Below are 23,802 nucleotides of genomic sequence, written 5' to 3'. Positions count from 1 at the left end.
CCAAATATACTAAATTTTAAAAAGCAAATTGTCAGATTAAAAATAAATCGCGGGACACTATTTACTACGTTTCATTAATGTTTTTAACGCGATACTTGTGACTAATCGTCGAATACGATTGTAATCTATTGATAATTTGCATTTAAACTATGACATTAACCTCAAATGGGATAGTGCTACAGTTATTTTATATAAAACATATATTTATCAGCTGCGATAGTGTTAATTGCTATAAATGTTAAAGCTTTAACTGTTCTAATCAATAAGTAAACATTTTAAATTATTACAGCGACAGTCGAGTTTTATGTAATATTTGAAAGTTATAATTAGATCATTTTGTTTATTTTATAGGTGGTTTTTATAATGTCATTTTTAATGGATAAACAAAAGGATCCTATAGCTTATGCATTAAAGCATACATTTGGTCATCATAAATTTCGAAGCGATTTACAAGAAAAAGCTATTAGGACTATAGCTAAAAGTATGTTTCAATATAATGTTAACGCTTGCAACACATTTTGGTTTCTATAAATTTTGTAATATTTCTAGTTATAATATAAAATTGGGGTGTTGAGTTTTTATTTATATACTTTTTGAGATATAGAACATTTAATTTTTATGCTAATTCTTCTGTCCACACATAATAAAGTAATCTTTATATAAAAATAACCGTAAAGTTACTAAATCGGTTTATTTCTGTTACTAAGTACAAATATAATTAAGATTATCTTATAAGGTTAAAACATTTTGTTTTCCTTTTGTCATTCTTTGTCCTTGAACAAAAATTTTCGAAATGGCCTTTTTTTTAGCAATTTATTCTCAAATAAAACCTCGAGATGGTTTTTAAAAAAATGTTTTTTAGCTCACAGGAATTTGTTCTCTCCAATAAAAAAAATGGAGATAGTTTTTATACGAATATTTCCTCGACAATCATTTTTTGTCCACTAAATTAATATTGCACTTAAGTATTAAGCTTCTTGCCCATCTCTAGCTATCGAAAATGCCACGAAACAGTAGTGGTAGACTGGTAGTATTTTTTTTGCCTGACATATATAACTGAAGAAATAAATAAAATCATTATATTTATATATTCAATTTTTCAATTTGATTTATTGTAAATGATTTCTATAGAAAATAATACCAATATATTAAACTGTACGAAAAAAATGAACATAACAAAATATGTTTTATATTCATTTTATAAAACACGTTGTGAGCCTCTGAATTGATACCATAAAAGCCAAATAATATATAAAAAAATATGTAAAATAAATTAACGAAATTTAATAATAGGCAAGTGTTGAAATAAATTATTAAAACACTGATTCAAAAACGTAGTAAAATAAATCAACGCAATAAAACGTTGAAAATCACTGATTTTTCCAAATAATTTACTAAAAATACAATATAAAGTAATAATTAATAAATAACAGAAATAATTAGGGAAAAATAAGGCGACTTTTTATTGATTTTGCCAAGTGAAATTAAAATTTTGATAGACCTTGACGTTACAGAACGTTGGGTGGTTTTTCATGGAGAAGAAACGAAGCAAATCGTTTTATCTATTAAGATCGATTTATTCGTTAATTAAATAATGATTTATCTGTTTAACGTATTTCCAGTAGTAAATTAGTAAATAAGCCATATCTCCAAAACTAGAGTCGATAGTTCCACAGCACCAAAACAATTTTATCTCTTGGCATGTGTAATTATAACAATATTTATAATTAAGATTATTATGTGTATTTTTAGAAAACCAAGATGTATATGTTTCGATGCCTACAGGCTCAGGAAAATCTTTATGTTTTCAACTTCCGACCATGTTATTCGAAAATAAACTAGCAATCGTATTCTCTCCGTTATTGGCTTTGATAAAAGATCAATTGGATCATTTAGCCAAGCTTAAAATAAAAGCCGAGTCGATTAACTCCAAAATGGGCACCAAAGACAGAGAAAGAGTCATAAACGACTTGAAAAGCAAAAAACCGAGCATAAAATTTCTTTACATCACACCAGAGCAAGCCGCTACCGGCACTTTTAGAAACATATTAGACAATCTCGTAAAGTATAATAAGATTTCGTATATTGTGGTTGACGAAGCACATTGTGTTAGTCAATGGGGTCATGATTTTAGGCCGGACTACCTAAAATTAGGATCCATTAAAGCTCAATACGAATCGATACCTTGGATCGCGTTGACCGCCACCGCCAGTAAAGATGTTGTTAAAGATATTTTAACGAATCTGAAGTTATCACAATCAGTGGTTCAGTTTAAAACACCATGTTTTCGCAGCAATATATTTTACGATGTGATGTTTCTCAATTCGATCGATAAAGAGTTTGAACATTTGCAAAACTTTATCACGAAAGCGTTAGGCAAAGAAGAAGATGATGTTAAAGATGTGGGTTAAGTATATTTAACGATAGTGATAATTTTATTTTATTTTGTAACATTTTTTATGTCTTTATAGAAGAATCGTGGATGTGCTATAATTTATTGCCGTACCAGAGAATCTACAGAGACAATAGCGATATGTTTAACCAGAGCTGGCATCAAAACTATTGCGTATCATGCAGGTTATATATCTTTATATTATATAAAAAAAATTAAATTGTGTTTCTTCAATGACTAAAGAAATAAAGAGTAATCGGCACAACATTGTTTTAAAAAACGCTAGAAAGATAGGATATTTTCAATTACAACTATCCTCAGCTCATGAGATAGATTTGATATTGCTAAAAGTCAATTATTCTCATAATTATATTAGAATAGACTAGGGTCATGGAAAATAAAAATATTAATATATCCTCTCTATTTTTTTAGCCATTGATCTTGAACTTGTTCTGTGCGTAATTTTGTTAATCTATTCATAAAAAAATTAAATCTATCTTTATAGGATTGAAACAATCAGATAGGATTTCTGTACAAGACAAATGGATGAAAGGGGAATATCCATGCATTAGCGCCACCGTGAGCTTCGGAATGGGCGTTGATAAAGCAACTGTGAGAACTGTGGTACATTGGGGAGTCTCTCAAAACGTTGCCGCATATTATCAAGAATCCGGAAGAGCTGGCCGTGATGGCCGTCAATCATATTGTCGTATTTATTACAACAAATCTGAGAGAGATGCTGTTGATTTTTTACTCAAGAGTGATTTAGGTCGAGCGAAGACTCCTTCGCATGAAGCTAGAGCTAAGACGGCATATAAAAGTTTTGAGAAAATGGTACAATACTGCGAAGGTGTAAAGTAAGTTTTTTTGTATCGAAATTTAATGCTGTAATTAATGTGGTGATTAATCAATTATGATTTGTAGATGTAGACATAAGACATTTTCTGATTATTTTGGCGATGATCCGCCGCCGTGTACAAAGCATTGTGATGTGTGCTTAAATCCACATGCTGTGGAGAAGCTTATAGAAAACTATTGTAGAATGTCGATGAATTCAAGATTACAAGGTTCGGGATGTGTTCAAAATAGTAATTATGAAGATACTTCTCTGTATGGTGGTGGAAGAATTGGTATTGAAAGGTAATATATTACAAATAAATTAAAAAGGATGGCAAAAGAAAAGTTATTTTTGAACCAACCTGTAGTTACAATTATAATTTAATATAAATAAACAACTTCCTTTGCAGAGAGAATAATGATTATGGTAATGGTGGAAGCGACGATGATAGAAGCAGCTCTGATAAGGCATATAGAAATGAAATGACGTCTTTTATACAAAAACAATTAGCAGCACGCCGTAAAGTCGATACCAATAAACCAAAACCCGATAATAACAATGCCAAATTTTCCAAGGTCAAAGCTGCTGATAGTACAGAAGTAAAAGTTAATGGCCTTACGGTCGTGATTCGCGATAATTATTTGTCTCTCATAACTGATGCTTTGGCCAAAAACGCAAAAAACTGTGCCGATACAGATCCACCACAAAATTTCTTAAACAAGCAGGATTATGAAGACTGCGCCGTTGAGATGGAATATGGAGTATTTAGTGGAAATAAAGTAATCAGTTTATATCGAAGAGGAATGGCAAAGCTAGTTTGTATATATCTATATGTATGAAATATATTTTGTATTATAATTTATGTGATTTACATAAATATTTATAGATGGCTAATATTAAAGCGTGTGAAAGTCTTTATCCTCAATTGAAAATGTATAAACCGGCTAAAAAAGGTACTCTTACTGAATTATTTTACGAAGCTAACCATGAGTTAAAAGACAAATCAGATTCAAGTAACAAACTTGAATTGAATCAAAATAATGGATTCGTCAAAGCTTCACAGTTAATAGGTAAAAAAAGTTTTTTAACGTTCCCCGAAATTTATATTATAAAGGTTTTAATACTGGGCCTAGCTCTCGTTTTGTTCACATTTATATTGTATTCTTTAACACAGGTATAGACAATATTTTTGCTGAATTATTTCTATCTGCCAGTACATATATGTAGGTGTTTCAGATTCTCCATTTGTGACAGTAAGACCATAAAATTGATCACGAGGGAGATGCTGAAAAAGGCAAAGTGATATCTGAAAATTAACACATTCTCGCCTTTATGTCTCAGTCTTTACAACCAATCATGACCCATTGCACAGATTTAGTGGATCAAAATTCTTCAGCAGCATAATAGGGCTACTAATTAAAGGAATAATTTGTGATAGCACATTGAGAGATTCAGGGAATTTAAGAACTTAACTGGACAAATTGTCAATTGAGTAAAATGAATGTGCTGCAACTGATCTTTTGAATTGTGAAATTGATTTCGTTGACTTTTCCATTAGTTGGCGCAAGTAATTTAGATACTTTGAAAAAATTACTTTTGTTACAATCTCGCAAATATGTACTATTTATTATTTAAAAATGAAAAATCTTACAAATCACAGAATTGCATGGAGCCTTATTAAGTTGATTATTGATTTTATTTATTATTTTTAGAAGCATCAACAAATAAGCCGTCTATACTATCTAAATGTGATAAAGAAAGTAAAAAAGTACCATTTGTATCAAATAAAGATGGAATGTCTCAGTTATCGATGAATAGCTTTTATACTAAAAAGGAATCGGCCGAAGATGTAAACGAAAGTGATACAAACAGTGAATCTAGTCTAGTGATAGATGAATCAAAAGTTATGGAAGAAAGTTTAGTTTTAAAGATTGATTATGGAAATAATTCAGTTGGTAAAGCACCAGAGGTATTAGAAGTTAAAAATAACAAGCAAAATATTGGACCACAGGTTAAAAAGCGAAAGAAAATCAAAGATTTGTTCGGTGATTCTTCTTCAGATGACGATTTTGAACCGAAAAAAGTTAAAACTGTGCCAAAAGAAAAAGACAGCAGCTTGATTATTAAGAAAACGGTTAATGATGTCAGATTGAAGACTAACGATCACGTTAAAAATGAAACTAAAACAAACCATATTGGTTTCAAAGATGAAAATGAGAAAGTTGTCAAAGATCGGAGAGTAAATAAGGTTGATATTTTAAACAAAGTACCGATAAACGCTGCACCGAAGCCAGTAGTAAGTAGTATTAAAGGAAACGTGGCTGAACTGGTTGTCAAAGAGATGAATCCATATTATAAGCAAGGAAAGATCAGCTCAAGGGATTTGTTTAAAATTACTGCTAGAAAGATAGTTCATCATTTTATCGCTATAAATGTTACAGGTGTGTATAAATTTTATTTTTAAGATCCATGATTTACTATATAATCCATTATGATGCATATTTATTAAATTAGCTATTTTTATTGCAGAAGAAAAAGCAATCGGCAGTTTTATGAAAAATGTTTTTTCAAGCAGTGAATTATGCATCAAGAATGAATCAGATATTGATTTATTATTAAAACATCATACTCATAAAAAATAGTGCCTTTTTACATGTAGATGTGATTTTTCGTTTACATTTTTGTGTATTTATTGTTTTTAAGCATTTATATGTGTGTATTGTAAGATAAAATTTTCATAAATGACACTGTTATCTAACATTACAGTTAAAATGTTGCTTTTGTGTTTTTTTTTATTATTTTATTTTTATTGATTGGCATTATTGTAAGGATAGTTTGCTGTGCAACAATATATGGTTAACTAATTAAAAATCGCTAAAATGATATATGTACAAAAATAACAGAAAAAGGTTTTAAACATTGATTATGATCAATAGGTTTGATTTCCAGCAGCAGAATCGAAACTTTATTTATAAATGAAATTATACTAATGATTAAAGGTGATACGAACTGCAGTGACATCTAGTGATTGAAGCTATGTTATAAAATAATAATGAATGTCTCTAGTTCCAAGTGTTGTTACAATGCCTATTAAGAGGTTTTGATTATAGATTTACAATAATATTCCATGCAGTAAAGTGGTTTATAAATCTGATTACTCAATTAATAATTTAATAACTGCTAAAATAATGCTTAAATTTTTTTAAATACACATTTAAAAGTATATATTCTTAAAAATAATTATATAAAGCAATCATGTTTTAAAATAGATAAATAATATAGACAATATGTTACAAATTCAATTCTAGATTGTAATCTGCACAAATCTTATATTATGCATTGATAAAATAAGATATTTACAAATTATAAAAATTGTAATTTTTATAGATCCTTTTTAAATTTTGCTTCAGCAGACTATAACATTTAAAATTAAATTACTTCTTTAAAAATACAAAATATGTATATAGCAGTTTAAAAAAATGGGACGATAATTTGTATATTGATGTCTTGTGAGCCATTAATGCATGGAACATTTAAACAAATACTTCGAACCTCTTCCATTGAAGTTTTGTTGCTTATTATTTATGATCTATGATTTTTTCAATGATTATGTGTTCTCTTAGCATTATTGGTCATCAGTTATTGTCATTTGTATCGTTTATTTATATTAACCCTAATAATTTTCATTCTATTTGAATTTAATATTTTTATCATATTATTTACACATTCATATTGAATCATTTTATAACATCAATTGTTCTTGACCTTGAATAAAAAGTATTATCTATGATAAAAATATTTTATTTAAGTTTTTCAATTAAAAATATACACATAATATAACAGCAGTCTTTGATGAATAAAATATCCATTTCAATTTAAAAGTAATTATTTGGCAATTGCTGTACTTTTTTGAGTTAAAGTATTATCTTCATATATTTCCAGCACATCAGCAAGATGCTCATTATCTCGAGGTCGTTTGAACTGCCTTTTCTTCTGAGCTCCCTTCTTTCGTTTAGGAGCGAGAGGTTTCTTAGGTCCGTGGTCTTGCATAGACTTGATGCCTTGTTTTTCTAGATATTCTTCAATCTTTGCATCGTCCATAGCATCGACGGCTGTGGCTCTCCACAGCTTTTGAAACTCTTCATCAACCTAAAAAAAATTTGTAATTCATTTCAAATAAAACAAAATAAGTATCATTAACAATGATCAATAATCACCACTAAATTAGCTGTTTGATCGTTGTAAAACAGAATCTTCTTTTTATCAGTAGGTCTGACAATGTATAAGACTTCATCAGCTAAATGTTTAAGGGCTTTCTCCGAATGCGGCAAAGATTCTTGTACGTCTTCCAATAAAACACCACCCAATCCTTTCAAATCGTGTTGTTTTAATAACCTGAAATATATAATCACAAATGACTCGATACATCTCTGATCGTTATATATAAAACTACATTACCTAAGTAAAGCTTTTTTGTCCTTTATTCTATATACTGCTTTAAATGAGAATTTTCCATCTATGTTCACTTCGATTTTTGGATTGCTTTGTAAAGCTTCAGTTTGCAGCCACTGAAATTGGTTTATCATATATATTTTGATGTTTAAATTATTTGTTTTACATGAGTACATTACCTGTTTTACTTTACTTCCGACATCTAATTGATTTGTTTCGTCCAGCATTTCATCTAAATTTAAAGGATGATCGTCGCCTTGTTGATGTCGCGATTTCATGTGTCTGACAATTCTTGCCAGAACTCCGAATCGATAAGCCGAACTACCAGTCATGGTTTTATAACTATAAAATAATTAGTCATTAGTGTTTATTTTAAATTTAGTGATTAAAATTTTAATTTACTTGGAGGCATCCAGCTTCGGAGCCGAACTGGTTGGTGCTGGTCTAGATTTCTTTTTCGAATCATCTTTAGAAGATTCATTACTCTTCTTCTTTTCGACTCTGTAATGAAACAATATAAAATTAAATTGTGTTTTGAAACAAAATATACGTTTATTTTATCAGATAGGATTAAATAAAATTAATAGATGATTTTTCTAATTTTTTAAAATACAATTTTTATGGTTTTTTTAAATTAAAATCGTCCATATGATCTGCAAGTACATATAGTTACAGAGCATCCATATGGCGAATGTGATTTTATAATTAGCAAATTTTGTTATAATACAATATTTGGCTCGTTATAAGAAACGTGTTAAAAAGATGAAAAATATTTGTTAATTTAATAAATACGAAATATGCGAGAGCAAATTTCCCCCTTTTTTGAAGTACTTGATATTTTTGTTTTGTATTTTTATTTTATTAACTTTTATTATGCTGTATAATCCTAGATTATACTGATCATTTATATTATTTGTTATCTACTATTATATTATATATACATATATAGACATAAATACAATGATTGTATTTTTCTCCCGCATTAAACACTAAAACAATAATGCAGCTTTAATCTATTTGTCCAGGCTGTTTCTAAACTGCTTTTAGACATACATCCGTAACGATGAATGTTCAAAAAAAGGTGTGTAGTAATATGCAAGATAAAAAGCTATAAAAGGCGAGAAATATTTGTCGAAATCATGAAGAAAACTAATCAATTGTCTGTGATTCAGACCCCTTGATTGAATAAAATGAATTAATTTAATTCATATACTCCGTTGATAAAAGTTTTTCGAATATGTCGAAATCAGGGGTGCATGCTCTTATAAACATGAATACTTGAGCTGTATCCTTTTGTCCTTTGTAAGTAATATTTTGGCAGGACACAATCACAAAACCAAATTATACATATATATTTTTTTAAATAAAAGTAATTTGTAAAATGCTTCGCAGGCCGAATTCATGTTGAAATGTAGCTTTAACTTTTAAAAACAAATGGAATGGCAATATTCCAGATAGTTGCAAAGAATTGAGGAACTCGATGTCGAATTGTGTCAACACATTTACATTTAACATTGTATCAATTGTTATTTTACGAAGTAGTGAAGTATACAAAATTTAATCTAGACAAATATTTGATTATTCTTTTATTTTCTCCAAAAATATATGGTCACACGCATATATTTTTATTATATGGTGAGCAGCAATTATCGATTAACAATATTTTTGAGGTTAGGCAAACGTCAACGTATCATGACGTAATTGCATAGAAATTAAAAATTGAACGCGTTTCGGGTTCCGAACGCGCGGCCAATAATGAAAGCGGGTTCGCGATAGAACGGAGCGCGAGTCAGCGGGCGGCCGGCGGAAGCGTCACACTTACGTCGGTGTCGACAGAGCCTTCTTCTTGAAGGCCTCCCGTTCTCTCAGCAGCGCGGGGTCCATCTTGGATCGGTTTGCAGGTTATGTCCAAACGTCAGATTGCTTGTCAATGCCCGACATACGCGAGTTTTAAATCGCTTTCGGTTTCTTCTTTTTCTTTTGCGTTTTTTTAATATTATTTTATAACCAAAACATTCAAACAAAACTCGCGAACGAACGATCGCGCAACGTCGCTTTTGCCGTGCGACTGTGCGCTGTGCGACTGTGCGACTCGTGCGAACTTACATCTGCCGGTGAGTGTTTGGCGGAAAATTTTAATTTTGTTGACGTTTGTCGATATTTCAATATATGTTTAGTGCCTAGAAAGTCGAAAAATATAACCTTAAATCATACTGGTGTAACTTTTATTGTTGAATTAGGCATTGATTTGTATTTCACTAGAAAGCATAACGATTGTTTAAGTTCTAGGTGAGACGCAACCACTCGTGAATCGCCTGTTGCATCTTTTCGTTGGCCCTGAACCTTATTCTCTGTCTTTGGTCGAGTATTGTCATGTTGCATTGCAACATATGTTGTATAATGTCCAATGTTCGTCCAAGATATGAACGCTCATGGTCACAGTATTGGTGAGCAAAAAATAATAGGGTGACTATTTGAAATTATAAGTGCAATTCATTTTTACTTTTTTAATTAAATTTGTTAAGGAAAGTGTAAAATATCACTTTCTTACTTATTTTGTTTATTTAAATACATATTTTACTCAAAAACATGATAGCAGTTTTGGAATCACTCTCCAGGTTGAATATCTGCTAACAATATTACCTCTCTGGGTATGTTAATAAGCAAAATAGCCGCATACGGGGGGAGGAAAATCCTCATATGATGAAAACCAAAAAGTGACTATTTGGTGCGCACTGTGGTCAGGCGGCGTCATTGAGCCTTACTTTTTTAATACGATGAAGGTCGGATTGTAACATTAAACGGTGAGCGCTATATGCGTATGATAACTGATTATTTTTGGCACGATGTTGAAGATATTGATGTGGAAGACACGTGGTTTCAATAAGATGGCGAAACTTGCCACACATCGGGTGTAATGTTGAATGTTTTGCGTGAAAAATTCTCAGGTCGCATTATTTTACGTTTTGGAGACGTCAACTGGGCGCTAACATCATGCGATTTAAAGCCGTTGGATTTTTTATGAGGGGTTATGTTAAGAGTCGTGTCTACGTTGACAAACCCGAAACGTTGGAGCACCTAGAAAACAACGTCCGCCAAGTTAACTCCGAAATACCACCCGTAATAGTAATCTGGCTGCTGCAAAAAGTCCAGAGGCGGATATTTAATTAATATTATTTTTCATAATTAATGAAATACATCAAACATTCGATTAATAATAAAAAAAATCTGAAGATATCATTAAATTTGTGTGCGTATCTCTAAATTTTTTTTGGCTGATGCGCATCACTTGTGCACAGCCTTCTGCATCTCTTTTGAACCTATACCTATACAAACGGTCCAAAGATGTCAATATATGTCGAGTTCGGTGGGTTTTTTGACACTCAAAGTGCAGATCTTACATCTTTGCAACTAATGAAGGAGCAGAGTATTATCACGATGTAACAAAACACATGTATGTACTTAGAAGTAGAAGACACGTGTAAAACGTATTGTTGACAGTGTTACACCTGGGTGTTATAGCAACAAGGTGTACAGAATCATCCCCAGAAGTGAAGCTATTTGTTTTTCTTTCATGATGACTTCAACTGCTGCAGCGGACTCTGATGTCACTGTTGTGTTAGCTGATTTGTTTTTAGAATATTTCTAGTCCACTTGTACGCTTGCTGTGAGTGACAGACGTACATCACGATACTAAATTTCAATGGAGTTCACACGGACAGAGCGCTGCTCATTTTGGTGGGGCCAGTTTAAGTCACTCTGGGTATTCGCGTTGCATGCCTAATTCCTATAGCCACTCACTAATTAAGAAGAGGAAATAATTAAGTATGAAACGCATTTATTTTAAAAGGAAATATAATATAATTTTCAAAAACTGTCTTTGTGAACTCATAAAATTATAACTACAGAGCTTTACTACTGAAGTACATATGTATGTACATGTTATCTGTATGTTATCTGTACAAAATGTTATCTGCATGTTCGATATAATTCGATACAGTTCGATATCGGGAATATATTATCTAATTATAGTTCGGCTTTCATCATTATGCTGCATGAATTTATTTGGGAAAATTTTAAGCCACACTATATCACCATATGACACCAGGACGCTGAGAATTAAGGAAACTTGATTATTTCATACGCAATTTGACGCAATAAAGTCTATTGAATAGAATATTTTGTCTATTGAATAGACAAATTATTCCATTTTCTGTGCGTGGATTCAAGAGCAAAAACATAATGGGTGCAATTTAACAAAGAATTATTTTAAGAGATACGTGTATTTGAATAAATACTTTATTCCATAAAACGAATTGTTTGTGCATTTATGTAAAATAAAGAGTCGGATTTTTTCTTCAGAAAAGGATTCGTTGCTGAGAGTTATTCATAAAGTGTTCACTGTACTAATCTGTCTTAACAGTAACGCACAAACATTTCGTTTAATGAAACAATTATTTTATATATTGCTCATTTAAATTGTCCTCAAAAATAATTATTTATAATGTAAAGGTTCTAAAGCTTTCATTGTTGATTTCAATAAAACTTCTCGAGATTTTTATTAATAACATCCAACCATAAGATATAAAAATATTAATCCTTTAAGTGGTCCTTCATTTAATTATATAATTTTATTTAGAAATTTACAAGAGAAAGTTCGAAAATGTATAGGATAGTTATTTTTAATTACTTTCGCACTTTTACTTTGCAAGGATAGCTTAGCAACTCATCAATGAGAAAGTGAAAGCGTGTTCTACATACAGTCATACAGTACATAAATACTCATGTTATTATGCTTAATAATTAATTAGTGCATGTGCAACAAATCTGCTAAATAACAATTTTATTTATTCGCCTTCTTGTTTATAAAATCAAGGACATTTTAAAATTGTTGGATGTAATCATGTTTTGCTACATATGCAAGTGTATTACTTATTTTAAATGTGTTCTTTGATGTTAATTGTATTTTTTCCTATTGTGTCGCCTAAGTATTTTTATTTATTTTAAAATTTTGCCAGGTCAGAATGATGCTTATTTTGACCACAAAGAAAACATTTAGAAGACTGGGTGTTGTTACCATATTTTTAAAAGCTTATCGCATATAACCATCTCACGAATAATACAAACGACTTCTTTGAACATCGCAAAGGTTCCGAAACGAGTTGTCTGGTCTATACATATGTATATAAAAAAATACTTTGGGGTCATCTGAGCACAAGAGAAAAAACAAAAGTTTATTTAGTCGATTTTTAATCGATCGAACGAGTCTAATTGTCATCTTTCGAAGTTGTAACATTTTTTAAATGGTATCTTAAACCGGTTATACTAGTTCTCAGAAACACGATATTTTTATCAAAAAGAATTTCGGTGCATATAAAATGCTTGCATGGTTTAATAATGAGTTTAATAATTAATATGTTATTTTATTTATCACTATTTTTATTAAGAACATTGCTGCGAACCGCACCTTATCTTTTAATAGAATAATAGATTATGAAGATAATTATTTACTCACTACGTTGCCAACCTAACTGCGACATGTTCTTTTGTTAAATATGCAACTTTCGTGACATAATTAAATTGTTTAATTCGGTCTACAGTAGAAAGATAAATATGTTTTAAATGGTGTATTTTTATTCCATTTTTTATTATTATATAAAGGTAAAACAACTTCAGTATCCGAACTCTAAAAAAAAAAACAAATTTAAGGATATTTTCTGATTTTTTTTATTAATCGAACATTTGGTGTATTTCATTATTTATGAAAAATAATATCAATTAAATGTCGGATGTTGGTTTTTAGGTGCTCCAACGTTTCGGGTTAGTGTAACCCCACATAAAAAGTCATGCGCCTATAGCGCTCACCATTGACTGTTACAGTCCGACTTTCATATTTTTCAAAAAAGTAAAGCCCAATGCAGCCACCTGACCATAATGCGCACCAAACAGGCATTTTTTAGGCTTTCACTAGTCTCTCATGAATCACATCAAAAAATTTTCTCGCCTCATATGCGTCAATTTTACTTATTCACATACCAGAGAGGTAGAAATATGCCTCATCAGAGAAGAAGAGTTTCTTTGAAAAATCAGCACCAACTTCCTGCCGCTCTAACACCTAATCTGTGTAAATTATTCGCTGTCCGCGGTCTCTAGGCTTCAGTTATTTTTATATAAATTTTATACGGGCGTCGCTGCAAGTCCAGATGCAAAATTCGCCAAGGAAAGCAATAATAATATCTACGAATCGATAATTCCGGGTCTTCGGTCTCGCTTTCACTTACAGTAGTAATATTCATGCCTGAACGGGCGCCAAGATGACGCACAGGCCTTACCCTATTTCCAACGCTTCCAGTCTCTTAACTTTTTTCAGTACGTTGCGAATCGTTCTTTCAGATTTTTCTTTACCAGTAGAACGATAAAATCGACCATATACCGGTAAATTTCAATATACAGTTCGTAAAGAATTGTTATTTCTGTAGAACAATTGTATAATACAATTTTTACGCGTTGAGCGAAGGTTGAACGAGTCAAGTATGGCGCTTTCTTGGTAACCCATATATGTATTATATTTAATGTATATTTTTCCTAAGAAACTATTACTTTATGCGCTATAAAACTGCTAGTGTTGTCATCATTGGTAATATGACATCCTGATTCATGACTCATCTCCAGTAGTGTGAGTTATTTTGTTCGCGATTTTATTTAACGATGCCTTCAACTGCTACAAATGTGTTGTTGCACACTAACATTTGACAGTTTATCACGCGTGATTATTGACAGCTGTCTGATTTATAGTGCTGCCAACATATGAAACTCGAATTGGATCATACTGTACCTTTGTAAAATAATATTCATTATGTTAGTTCATAATATATTAGGAACTGGGTTCTCGAGAGTAACTGTCTATAAATTGATTTAGATCAGTCAAAGGTGTAGGATTGTATAAAAAGTAGATCCATATTAAAATACTCAATTATGTATGTATATATGTATATTTTAAGTAGAAAATATAATATATAATGGATGATAAAATGTGTAAAAAGTAACGGCTGTGTCTGAAATAGTTTGGGAAGTGGTGCATTATGGCTTTCGTATTTACTGCACCATTTTTATTATATATTTACAATCTGATTAAAATTATCAGTATGCTATTATCCTTTAAATGCGTGGTGTTGCAAATCTGCAACAATTTATTTAAGCGCTTATAACTCAGTCTACGTTAAAAAAAGAACTTTATTGCATAGTGCTACATATGTGTAATAAACGCCGAGCAATTGTGTTTTCAAATTATTTCGATAGATGTCTCTATACGCGTGATAAATCATTTAAAAAAAATCGTTGGGTGTAGATGTGTCACATTCTTGGGAATTTCAAAATTTATTTTCATTGGTGCTAGGTAGTAGATACATAACGAAATAAAATTAATTTATATACCCCAAAAAAGTTAGGTTACCATTGTTTATTTATTTTTGATTACTATTTTTTGTAATAGTTGCATAAAATAAACAAATCATGCATTTGTAGACACTGGGCCATATTGACCAAAAGGAACAGATGCAAAATACCGAAATGCAATGAAATTTCACAAACAACGTGTGAAAAATGTGGTGTGATCTTATATTTTATTAAGAAAAAAAAATGCGTTAAAAATTTCCACTTTGTATATTTTTTGTATGTTTTTTCAATATTTTTTCCAATATTTTTTGTATGTTTTTAATTTTAACATATTTTGCTCGCTTTCTGCATGATGTTGCATATTTACAACAAGCATTTTTTTATAAATAAGCCTAAATATTTTTTTAATTATTTTTGGAGTCATTTTAACTTTAGTTGCTTAATATAATCTGATTTCTTTGATTTTATCATTGTATATCAGGGCCTGCGTGATACTCCGTCTTGGTGATAAAATAAATAAATAATAACACAAAAAGATAAAATATTTCAAAAATGATTTAGTATCCATGTAAAATGTATAGAATTACTAACATATATTATAAAACATCAAGATTTCTGTAATGTCATTCGTATATTTTAAAGAAAAAATGGTCTTGTGAACTAATCACAATTCCTCTCGCTTCAGACTATTATTAATCGTTAAGTTAATATTATACGCAATAGTAAATGTATCAAATCTATCATTGGAAATTTACATTTAGTAAATTTATTGTTGGGTCACATGACTGAATCATGTAATATGTTAGGAAATAGTATTTTTTTTATAGAAATTTGTAATGTAATATTTGCATCAATATGTATCTAGCAAAAACATATTTCTTAACATCAAAATAAAATAGTTCTACTAGTTGGATTTACAAAAATATATACACGAGGATAAGGCAAATGAAAAAGTTAGGGGTACACAATTTTTCATGTCTCGATGGAATGAAATACAAGTTTTCCAGCATTTAAAAAGTGTATGGATACTTTCAGTAAATATCTTATGACTGAGTGTGCATCACTCGTAAACCGCCTGCTGCACCTTTTTGCTGAACTCGAACCACTGAACTATTAAACGAGTAATGTGGTGACTGAATGAACACTCATTCACGTCGATTTCCTTGAAATACACGGTCGAACATGCAATCTGATGAAATATACATTTGTCGTTCTGGTAACAGTCTTCTCCCTGGGCTTGTAGTGTTCTAAAATTACCCCTAATGAAAACATAGTCCTATTGATGATTGTATATCGAGTCAGGTATGGCGCTTTCTTGGTAACTTTTTTTTTAAACTTTTATAGAAAATTTTTTCTATGAAGCTATTACCTTATGCGCTACAAAAGTGCTAGTGTTGTCATCATTGGTAATATGTCCTTCTGATTCATGACTCATCTCCAGTAGTGTGAGTTATTTTGTTCGCGATTTTATTTAACGATGCCTTCAACTGCTACAAATGTGTTGTTGCATACTAACATTTGACACTATCACGCGTGATTATTGACAGCTGTCTGATTTATAATGCTGCCAACATATGAATCTTGAATTGAATTATACTGTACCTTTGTAAAATAATATTTATTATGTTAGTTCATAATATATTAGGAACTGGGTTCTAGAGAGTAACTGTCCATAAATTTATTTAGATCAGTCAAAGGTGTTGGATTGTATAAAAAGTAGATCCATATAAAATACTCAATTATGTATTTATATATGTATATACTAAGTAGAAATGCCTTCAACTGCTACAATAGTCTCTGATGTAATTTTTTGATGTGCCTGATAAAGTTCACGTCATTTACTTGTACGCTTGCTGAATTGACAAACATGCCTCACCATACTACTACTGTGCTTTCGTGTCGTATGCCCTTTCTTATTGCCACTTTTAAAACTATATTTGATACTGCTGCAAATTTACAAGGTAATTGAACGGTGTTAAAATTTTCTTAATGTTTTCAATTGATCAACTTTCCCATACTATATACTATTTCAATAAAAGAAAACATAATTCGATTAACTATATTATTCAAATTTCATGATGGCAAATTGTATATGAATACGACATTTTTTATACTACCTATTTATAAGAGTGATAATAAAATCTCCACGAATTCCTATTGATTATTTTTTGCTTCTTGTAACGTTATTAATTATGTTGCATTATTAAAAAAAAATATAACAACACAATGGAAGAATAGGTATAAGCTTTGCTGCAGATTAATGTATCTTCCGATACATCTCGCGATATGAAAAAATATCAATTCATATGCATATACATATGTGTATATAATAAGTTTCTGCTTTGAAAAAAATCAGTTGCTTAGTAAGCGCTGAGGCAGTAACACCACATGTTCTAGTACAGTTATTTTTATTGTTATTATGTGTTATATATTATAATTAAGATATAATTAATTATTGTATTTTTAATTACAGAGATGTGGTTCCTGCGCTCGATATTTTTACTGGTGGCTGTGAACCTAGCTTAGTAAGTTATTTGCAATTTTTTTCAATCTATATTTTAATCGTTATAAATGAAAACAATATATTTAAATTAATTAAAATTATACGGGAATTTGTCAATTAGGGTGAAATGAGTTACAATTATTTTTAACGATGCCTGTAATACTAATTAGTTATCATCGAAATCAATATATTGTTTATTAAGTAATAATTTGTGTTATCGTACAAGATATTATTGATTTTAGACGCACATTTGATTGTATCACAATACGTTATCTTATTTGTGAAGAAATACAGTGTTCGAAATTAAACGTAGATATTATTTTACTTATTGAAGCAATGAGACAAATGTAAATTTCCTGATCAATTTTAATTGAAATTCCAGTGTCGCGAATGAGAACTTATTTTGTGGTAAAATAAAATAAAATTTGTTTTTAATACAAAACAAACATTTTGCTAATAATAAAATAAAAAATCTGAATCATTTCCTGTTTTAGTATGGATTTATTTTTTATATTATTTCTAAATCGAAAATTCTAATATAATCCTAAATACGAAATATTATAATGCTCTTGGTGAATTATGGTGAATTGTGTATATAATGTCGAATAAACAGGTTAAACATTTGTTAGTTACAAATTAAAATAACATGAATAAATATTCCAAAAATTTTCCCTCCGCGGCCTAGAAAGATTCGCAAGATTTACTTTGAGTTAAATAGTATTTCTTGTTTCATATGATGTAGCCAATTTTTAGTGAAATATAAAACACCATAATTTACTACAATTTTATTAATCAAAATATGCTCTGTTTGCAAAAATGGTCTTCTGCCAACGATTTAACAATGAATAAACGAATCTTTAGAGGTTGTGAAGTCGTTTTAGGCTTTTATAATATTATTCCGATGATTGAATTTCGTATTTAGAAAAAATACATTTATGGGGATTATAGGAAATGAGGCAAAGTTTCCAATCCCAATTTATTTAAATTTTTAAGAGTAATTATTGAAGCATGAGTACTTGCATTATTATGGAGTAACATCGCTCTAAATCTGATTATCAAGATCGGATGTTTTATGGTTATTTTTTTACATCGTTAAACATTTCTGTACAAAATAATTCCGCTGTAATAGTCTTGTCTGTTTTAAAAACGATCGATGAATAATTCCTACAGAAATACAGAATACCACCATTCTGTCACCATAATTTGTTTCGGATGCAAACAATATTTAGTGGCATGTTTTGGGTTATACTAACCACTAGTCTGATCTCTCCTGGTTATCGTAGAGAATCTATTTTTAGTTGCAGGTAGTGATTCTTTTTAAGAATTTTCCACTATAGTTTCTAATAATTAATGAAGATCATATATCGAAGCGTTGTTTTTGCATTTCGGTTATTTTGTGCGGTACCCATTTATCCATTATTTGCGGGTTTCTTATTGCATCCAGATGAACGCAATAAGAAACGTTTGCGTTTAAGAAATATTTGTGTCGTAAAACGGTTGTAGGATAAATAATTGTTTTTGTTTGTGGATTAGCGTTAACAATGTTTCTCAATCTTTCTTCATTACCAGCATATGGGGGTCTTCCATGGAGTTCGTTTTTTATGTTAATATCTTAAAAACGATTTTTTCAAATTAATGTCTTACAGTTCTTTGACTATCAATACCTTCGCCAAATCCCAAATTTAAAGTGTTTCAGTCTTAAACTTTTTGTCGACACCATAATGCATAAAAGCCAAAAAAACAAATATGACTTCAAATAGTAATAAAAATAAAAATAGTGTACTTAGTAAAAATCAGAAATAACCTAATAATTTACAACAAAAAAAAAATGCTAAAATTATCGTGACGCGGGTACACAAAATTACACATTTTTAATATGGTCGTGTTGTGTTAGCTCATTCAATTACCGTAGAATAAGCTTAAAATATCTTCATAAAATTTCAAGCTGCGCGGCCAAATTAACCATCATATTTAATTTAATTAAATGGAGGTTTGGAATATTATAAAATTGTTCTCCGGATTCGAAAACTTTACATTGCACGTTAAAATAAATTTCAGGCTATTCGGAATAAATGAATAAATTAACAATTTATGAGAATAATATCCAAAATTTTAACGCTTCGTGCGAATAATAATAAAAAAATATTATTTATTCAGTATCTAACTGCAGTCACTTAATTAATTGATAAGAATATATGACAATTCACATTTGATAACGTTACAGTATATAATATTTTACCATATAAACCGATAAACAAAATGGAAGAAGATGATACTGAAATTATATCGAAAACGAAAAGCATTCGAATCATTTTAACCGTGTTATTTTTCGTATTAACTTCTATCGCTGTGATACTAACTGTAATTCTTACACCGAACCATGGGTGCATTTTATGCATAATTTTTAGTTTTCCAATATACACAACTAGTTTTAATTGATGGTTTCCTTTCATTTACATTGATAATTGTTTTCATTATACGTCTTACTTAATAATAGTTAGGACGCGTTTGTGGAAACATGTATAAGAATTTCTTATTTTATATTTACAATATTTTTATTTATTCGTCCAGTTCTGCAGATATCAATAAGTATCAGCTTGAACCGGCATGGAGATGGGAGTGTATCAAAGGACAATGTGAAAAATATGAACTGACGGAAGAAACTAAAGAGACGGCAATAAGTCTCGGAGCATGCAAAATGTTCTGTAATGAATACGGTAAGTGATTTATACTTTAACAATGATATAACTAGCTGTATTTGGGAGAAAGGTGGGACATTTTAGTGCAACAGTCCATATAATCTCTCAACTAATGGTTCATCAGCATTGAGCATTGATGTTAAACATAAAATAATCAAATTAAATAATGCCTAAATACCTTTCAAACTCTCAAAAGGCGTAAATACCGAATCTTATTTGATATCTTAGTTAATAAAAACTCAGAAATGTGTAACGAACACTAATTGTCAATAGATGATATAAATCTTATTAATATAAAATATAATTTTATTACAGGAAATCTTTGGCCTAAACCGTCCCAATTCCAGATCGGAGATAAACTAGTTCGTCTTAACCGAAACAGTATTGATGTATTGTTGAAGCAAATCGATGGTCCAGCAGCGGATTTAATGAGAGCAGCAATTAAAGTATAGTTAATATTTGAGATCCAATCCAATCTATCATTTATTGACCATATTGTTATTCTAGAGATTTAAAAGTCACATTCATAGTATAATACCACCAGATGTTACTATCGTCGAAGGTGGTAAATCACTGGTCGTCAATGTAGATATTAAAGACGGTGATAATATAAGTATGTTTAATTTTATCTCATACATATTTTAATATATAATAATACAATATAACATAATTATTCGCATTTATAGAATTAAGCTTGGAAACGAGCGAAGCATATACAATGAAAGTTGCCATCTCCACTGATGGAAGAATAGTTGGGGACGTTGTAGCCGATAACTTTTTTGGTGCCAGACATGCTTTGGAAACGTTGGAGCAACTAGTAGTTTTTGATGAAATCCGATTGGAGCTAATAGTGAGTTTTTATTTGTTATACATAACATTATTTTATTCTATATTGTAAACAATATAATATTATATAACAGATGGCTGGTGATTTTACTATAAGCGATAAACCTGTGTATCCCTATAGAGGTATATTGTTGGACACTGCAAGGAATTTCTTCTCAGTTGACTCAATTAAAAGGACCTTAGGTATTATTATTATATATATATTATTATTATTATATATATATATATTATTATTATTATATACTCAACTTATTCTTAGATGGAATGGCGGCTTGTAAATTAAATACGTTCCACTGGCATATTACTGATTCGCACAGCTTCCCATTTGTATCTAAATCAAACCCGGAATTGACACGAAAGGGAGTTCTTAATCCAATGAAGGTATGTGTACTAATTTATACAATGTTTTTACATGTTTAATTTCTATAATATCAATTATATTTTAGGTATATACTGCAGCTCAAATAGTTGATATAGTTCGATACGGCTTAGAAAGAGGAATTAGAGTTATGCCAGAATTTGATGCACCAGCACACGTAGGTGAAGGTTGGCAGGATACCAATTTGACAGTTTGTTTTAAGGTAAAAGCATGACTTGATTATTTTTATATTTTATCATGTATGTACATACATATACATATATATATACGTGAATTTTTTATTATATTTTAGGCTGAACCTTGGATTCAATATTGTGTAGAACCTCCTTGCGGTCAATTGGATCCAACTAAAGATAAACTGTATGAAGTATTAGAAGGAATTTATCGAGATATGTTCGGTAATAACAAACTTAATATTGTGCTCTTTTAGTAGTATATTTTATATAATCTATATTGTTTTTCAAATTTTTTAGAGGTATTTCAACCTGATATCTTCCACATGGGCGGCGATGAGGTAAAAAACGCTTGCTGGGGTTCCTCGAATGAAATTACAACATGGATGTTGAATAAAGGATGGAAATTGGATGATAAAGGTTACTTTAATCTGTGGGAATATTTCCAGAATAAGGCTCAAGCACTGGCTTATAAAGTATGCATTTAGATTTAATATTATTAGGTTAATATTTGATTGGTTAATAATAAATATTTTATCAGGTGAATGGAGGCAAAAAACTACCTTTAATATTATGGACTAGTACGTTGACCGAGTATCAGCACATTGATGAATATTTACCAAATACTGATTACATAATACAGGTAATTGTATTTTTTTGATAACAATATGTTAAGCTGGCAATTTTAAGAGCATAGACGTATAAAACATATGGTAAAAGAGATTCACTTTTTTCTAAACAATTGATGCAGATATATTGTTAACAAAAAATTCTAAAAGGGCTTGAAAAGAACTTTACTTTGATGCTATTTTTCTATAGCACTTTAGAGACATCAGATTTAAAAAAAAATTAAACGTTAATTTTATAATCCATTTCATTTTTAAAGATTTGGACTACAGGGGTAGATCCAGAGATTAAAGGGCTGCTTAACAAAGGATACAAACTGATCATATCTAATTATGATGCACTTTATTTTGACTGCGGCTTCGGAGCTTGGGTCGGAGAAGGTTGGATATACATTTATTTTTATATTTTAATAAAATCTATCACTTAAATGATTATTATATTTTTAGGAAATAACTGGTGTTCGCCTTATATTGGATGGCAAAAAGTTTATGACAACAGTCCAGCAGAAATGGCAGGAGATAAGAAGGATTTAATTTTGGGTGAGAAAATATTACTGTAAAATCGATTCTTATGATATATATGTGTTGATAATATATAATAAACTATTTTTAGGCGGAGAAGCAGCGCTTTGGTCTGAACAAGTTGATACAGCATCTTTAGATGGAAGATTGTGGCCTCGTGCTGGTGCCTTGGCTGAAAGATTATGGGCTGAACCTAAAACTTCTTGGCGTGACGCAGAGAGAAGAATGTTGCATTTTAGGTATAAAAATATATAATGCTAAATACACTGTATGTATTAATAATTATTTATTAAAACTTATTGCAGAGAACGATTGGTTAGGATGGGATTAGACGCAGAGTCGTTGCAACCAGAATGGTGCTACCAAAACGAAGGATACTGCTATGCTTAAATTAAAATAAAAATCTCTTGGTAAATTGTTATTACTTGTAGAGATTATAGTGATTGAATTTCACTCTTTCAGCTTATAAAATAAATAGATCACATTTATTGAGGACACATGATAGGGATAACTAATGAAGTGATTTAAAGCCTAGCTATTTTAAAGAACAAATAATTATTAAGTATTCTATTAATTTTTAAATTGTAACCTGAAGGGGTTTTGGGCACAAAATAAATATATTAGTTTAAAGGTTGTACTACTGCTAAAATAGTTTTCAATGCTTTTAAATAGATATTTATATTATAATAAAGAAAAACATATTTATATGTATTTATTTGGATGTTAATGAAAGTATTTCTGAACAAATGTAGGTTGAAAAGCACTGATTAAAAGATATTTAAGAAGTAGGTTTTAAAATTATTTTTAATGTCAACAAATTCAAAAGAAACAAATCAAAATATACTGATGTAAAATGTAATAAATAATAATAATAAAAAATATAACTCTAGTTATTTATTTTATTTTTAATTAAATATTTTTTAAATTATATAAAAAAAATGGTGTTTATAAGCTATCATAATTGGGGGGGGGGGGGT

General features: G+C 30.1%; 3 protein-coding genes across 11 annotated transcripts; 2 read left to right on the top strand and 1 right to left on the bottom strand.

The window, feature by feature from the left end:
- The first annotated feature begins 6 nt into the window (after nt 1–6).
- Nucleotides 7–6,006, top strand: LOC148230710 (ATP-dependent DNA helicase Q5-like). 7 transcript variants are annotated; one of them, XR_015810899.1, is made up of 10 exons: nt 7–266; nt 352–481; nt 1,753–2,402; nt 2,472–2,577; nt 2,898–3,249; nt 3,317–3,532; nt 3,640–4,049; nt 4,117–4,300; nt 4,943–5,671; nt 5,760–6,006. XR_015810899.1 is itself a non-coding variant. In XM_088193866.1 (10 exons), exons 2-10 carry the CDS (start codon nt 364–366, stop codon nt 5,870–5,872), a joined length of 2,874 nt encoding a protein of 957 aa, XP_088049992.1. In that variant the 5' UTR covers nt 7–266; nt 352–363; the 3' UTR covers nt 5,873–6,006. The 7 variants fall into 7 exon arrangements, 6 of the variants coding, with proteins under 6 accessions (XP_088049992.1, XP_088049990.1, XP_088049993.1 ...); XM_088193866.1 differs by having other exon boundaries at nt 3,640–4,045; XM_088193864.1 differs by having other exon boundaries at nt 3,640–4,045; nt 5,745–6,006.
- A 1,011-nt stretch (nt 6,007–7,017) lies between these two features.
- TfIIEbeta (transcription factor IIEbeta) lies at nt 7,018–9,645 on the bottom strand. Its single transcript, XM_088193874.1, has 6 exons — nt 9,505–9,645; nt 8,085–8,183; nt 7,862–8,024; nt 7,689–7,798; nt 7,448–7,625; nt 7,018–7,379 (listed from the first exon to the last, which is right to left on the bottom strand). The coding sequence occupies exons 1-6, from the start codon at nt 9,564–9,566 to the stop codon at nt 7,116–7,118; spliced, it is 876 nt and encodes a 291-aa protein (XP_088050000.1). The 5' UTR covers nt 9,567–9,645; the 3' UTR covers nt 7,018–7,115.
- LOC148230708 (chitooligosaccharidolytic beta-N-acetylglucosaminidase-like) lies at nt 9,382–23,714 on the top strand. 3 transcript variants are annotated; one of them, XM_088193871.1, is made up of 16 exons: nt 9,382–9,583; nt 17,551–17,602; nt 20,152–20,297; nt 20,595–20,725; nt 20,787–20,892; nt 20,966–21,129; nt 21,200–21,308; nt 21,385–21,506; nt 21,572–21,706; nt 21,797–21,902; nt 21,978–22,153; nt 22,219–22,320; nt 22,564–22,684; nt 22,751–22,843; nt 22,917–23,064; nt 23,131–23,714. In XM_088193871.1, exons 2-16 carry the CDS (start codon nt 17,553–17,555, stop codon nt 23,213–23,215), a joined length of 1,794 nt encoding a protein of 597 aa, XP_088049997.1. In that variant the 5' UTR covers nt 9,382–9,583; nt 17,551–17,552; the 3' UTR covers nt 23,216–23,714. The 3 variants fall into 3 exon arrangements, with proteins under 3 accessions (XP_088049997.1, XP_088049998.1, XP_088049996.1); XM_088193872.1 differs by lacking the exon at nt 9,382–9,583 and adding an exon at nt 9,713–9,796; XM_088193870.1 differs by lacking the exon at nt 9,382–9,583 and adding an exon at nt 17,390–17,473.
- Nucleotides 23,715–23,802: the final 88 nt, after the last annotated feature.

Source organism: Plectrocnemia conspersa, unplaced genomic scaffold (genome assembly GCF_051122295.1).
Source record: "Plectrocnemia conspersa isolate PC_06_02 unplaced genomic scaffold, ASM5112229v1 ptg000010l, whole genome shotgun sequence".
Classification (NCBI taxonomy): Eukaryota; Metazoa; Arthropoda; class Insecta; order Trichoptera; family Polycentropodidae; genus Plectrocnemia; species Plectrocnemia conspersa.
This window is presented reverse-complemented; position numbering and strand designations above follow the sequence as displayed.

Coding starts and splice junctions, on each gene's coding strand:
- LOC148230710 (XM_088193864.1), top strand. CDS start 364: ATGTCATTTTTAATGGATAAACAAAAGGATCCTATAGCTTATGCATTA. Junction 2,403..2,471: donor AAGAAGATGATGTTAAAGAT/GTGGGTTAAGTA, acceptor ATGTCTTTATAG/AAGAATCGTGGATGTGCTAT. Junction 3,250..3,316: donor CAATACTGCGAAGGTGTAAA/GTAAGTTTTTTT, acceptor TATGATTTGTAG/ATGTAGACATAAGACATTTT.
- TfIIEbeta (XM_088193874.1), bottom strand. CDS start 9,566: ATGGACCCCGCGCTGCTGAGAGAACGGGAGGCCTTCAAGAAGAAGGCT. Junction 8,025..8,084: donor CCGAAGCTGGATGCCTCCAA/GTAAATTAAAAT, acceptor ATTATTTTATAG/TTATAAAACCATGACTGGTA. Junction 7,626..7,688: donor GACAAAAAAGCTTTACTTAG/GTAATGTAGTTT, acceptor TATATATTTCAG/GTTATTAAAACAACACGATT.
- LOC148230708 (XM_088193871.1), top strand. CDS start 17,553: ATGTGGTTCCTGCGCTCGATATTTTTACTGGTGGCTGTGAACCTAGCT. Junction 20,726..20,786: donor TAATGAGAGCAGCAATTAAA/GTATAGTTAATA, acceptor TTGTTATTCTAG/AGATTTAAAAGTCACATTCA. Junction 23,065..23,130: donor AGAAGAATGTTGCATTTTAG/GTATAAAAATAT, acceptor AACTTATTGCAG/AGAACGATTGGTTAGGATGG.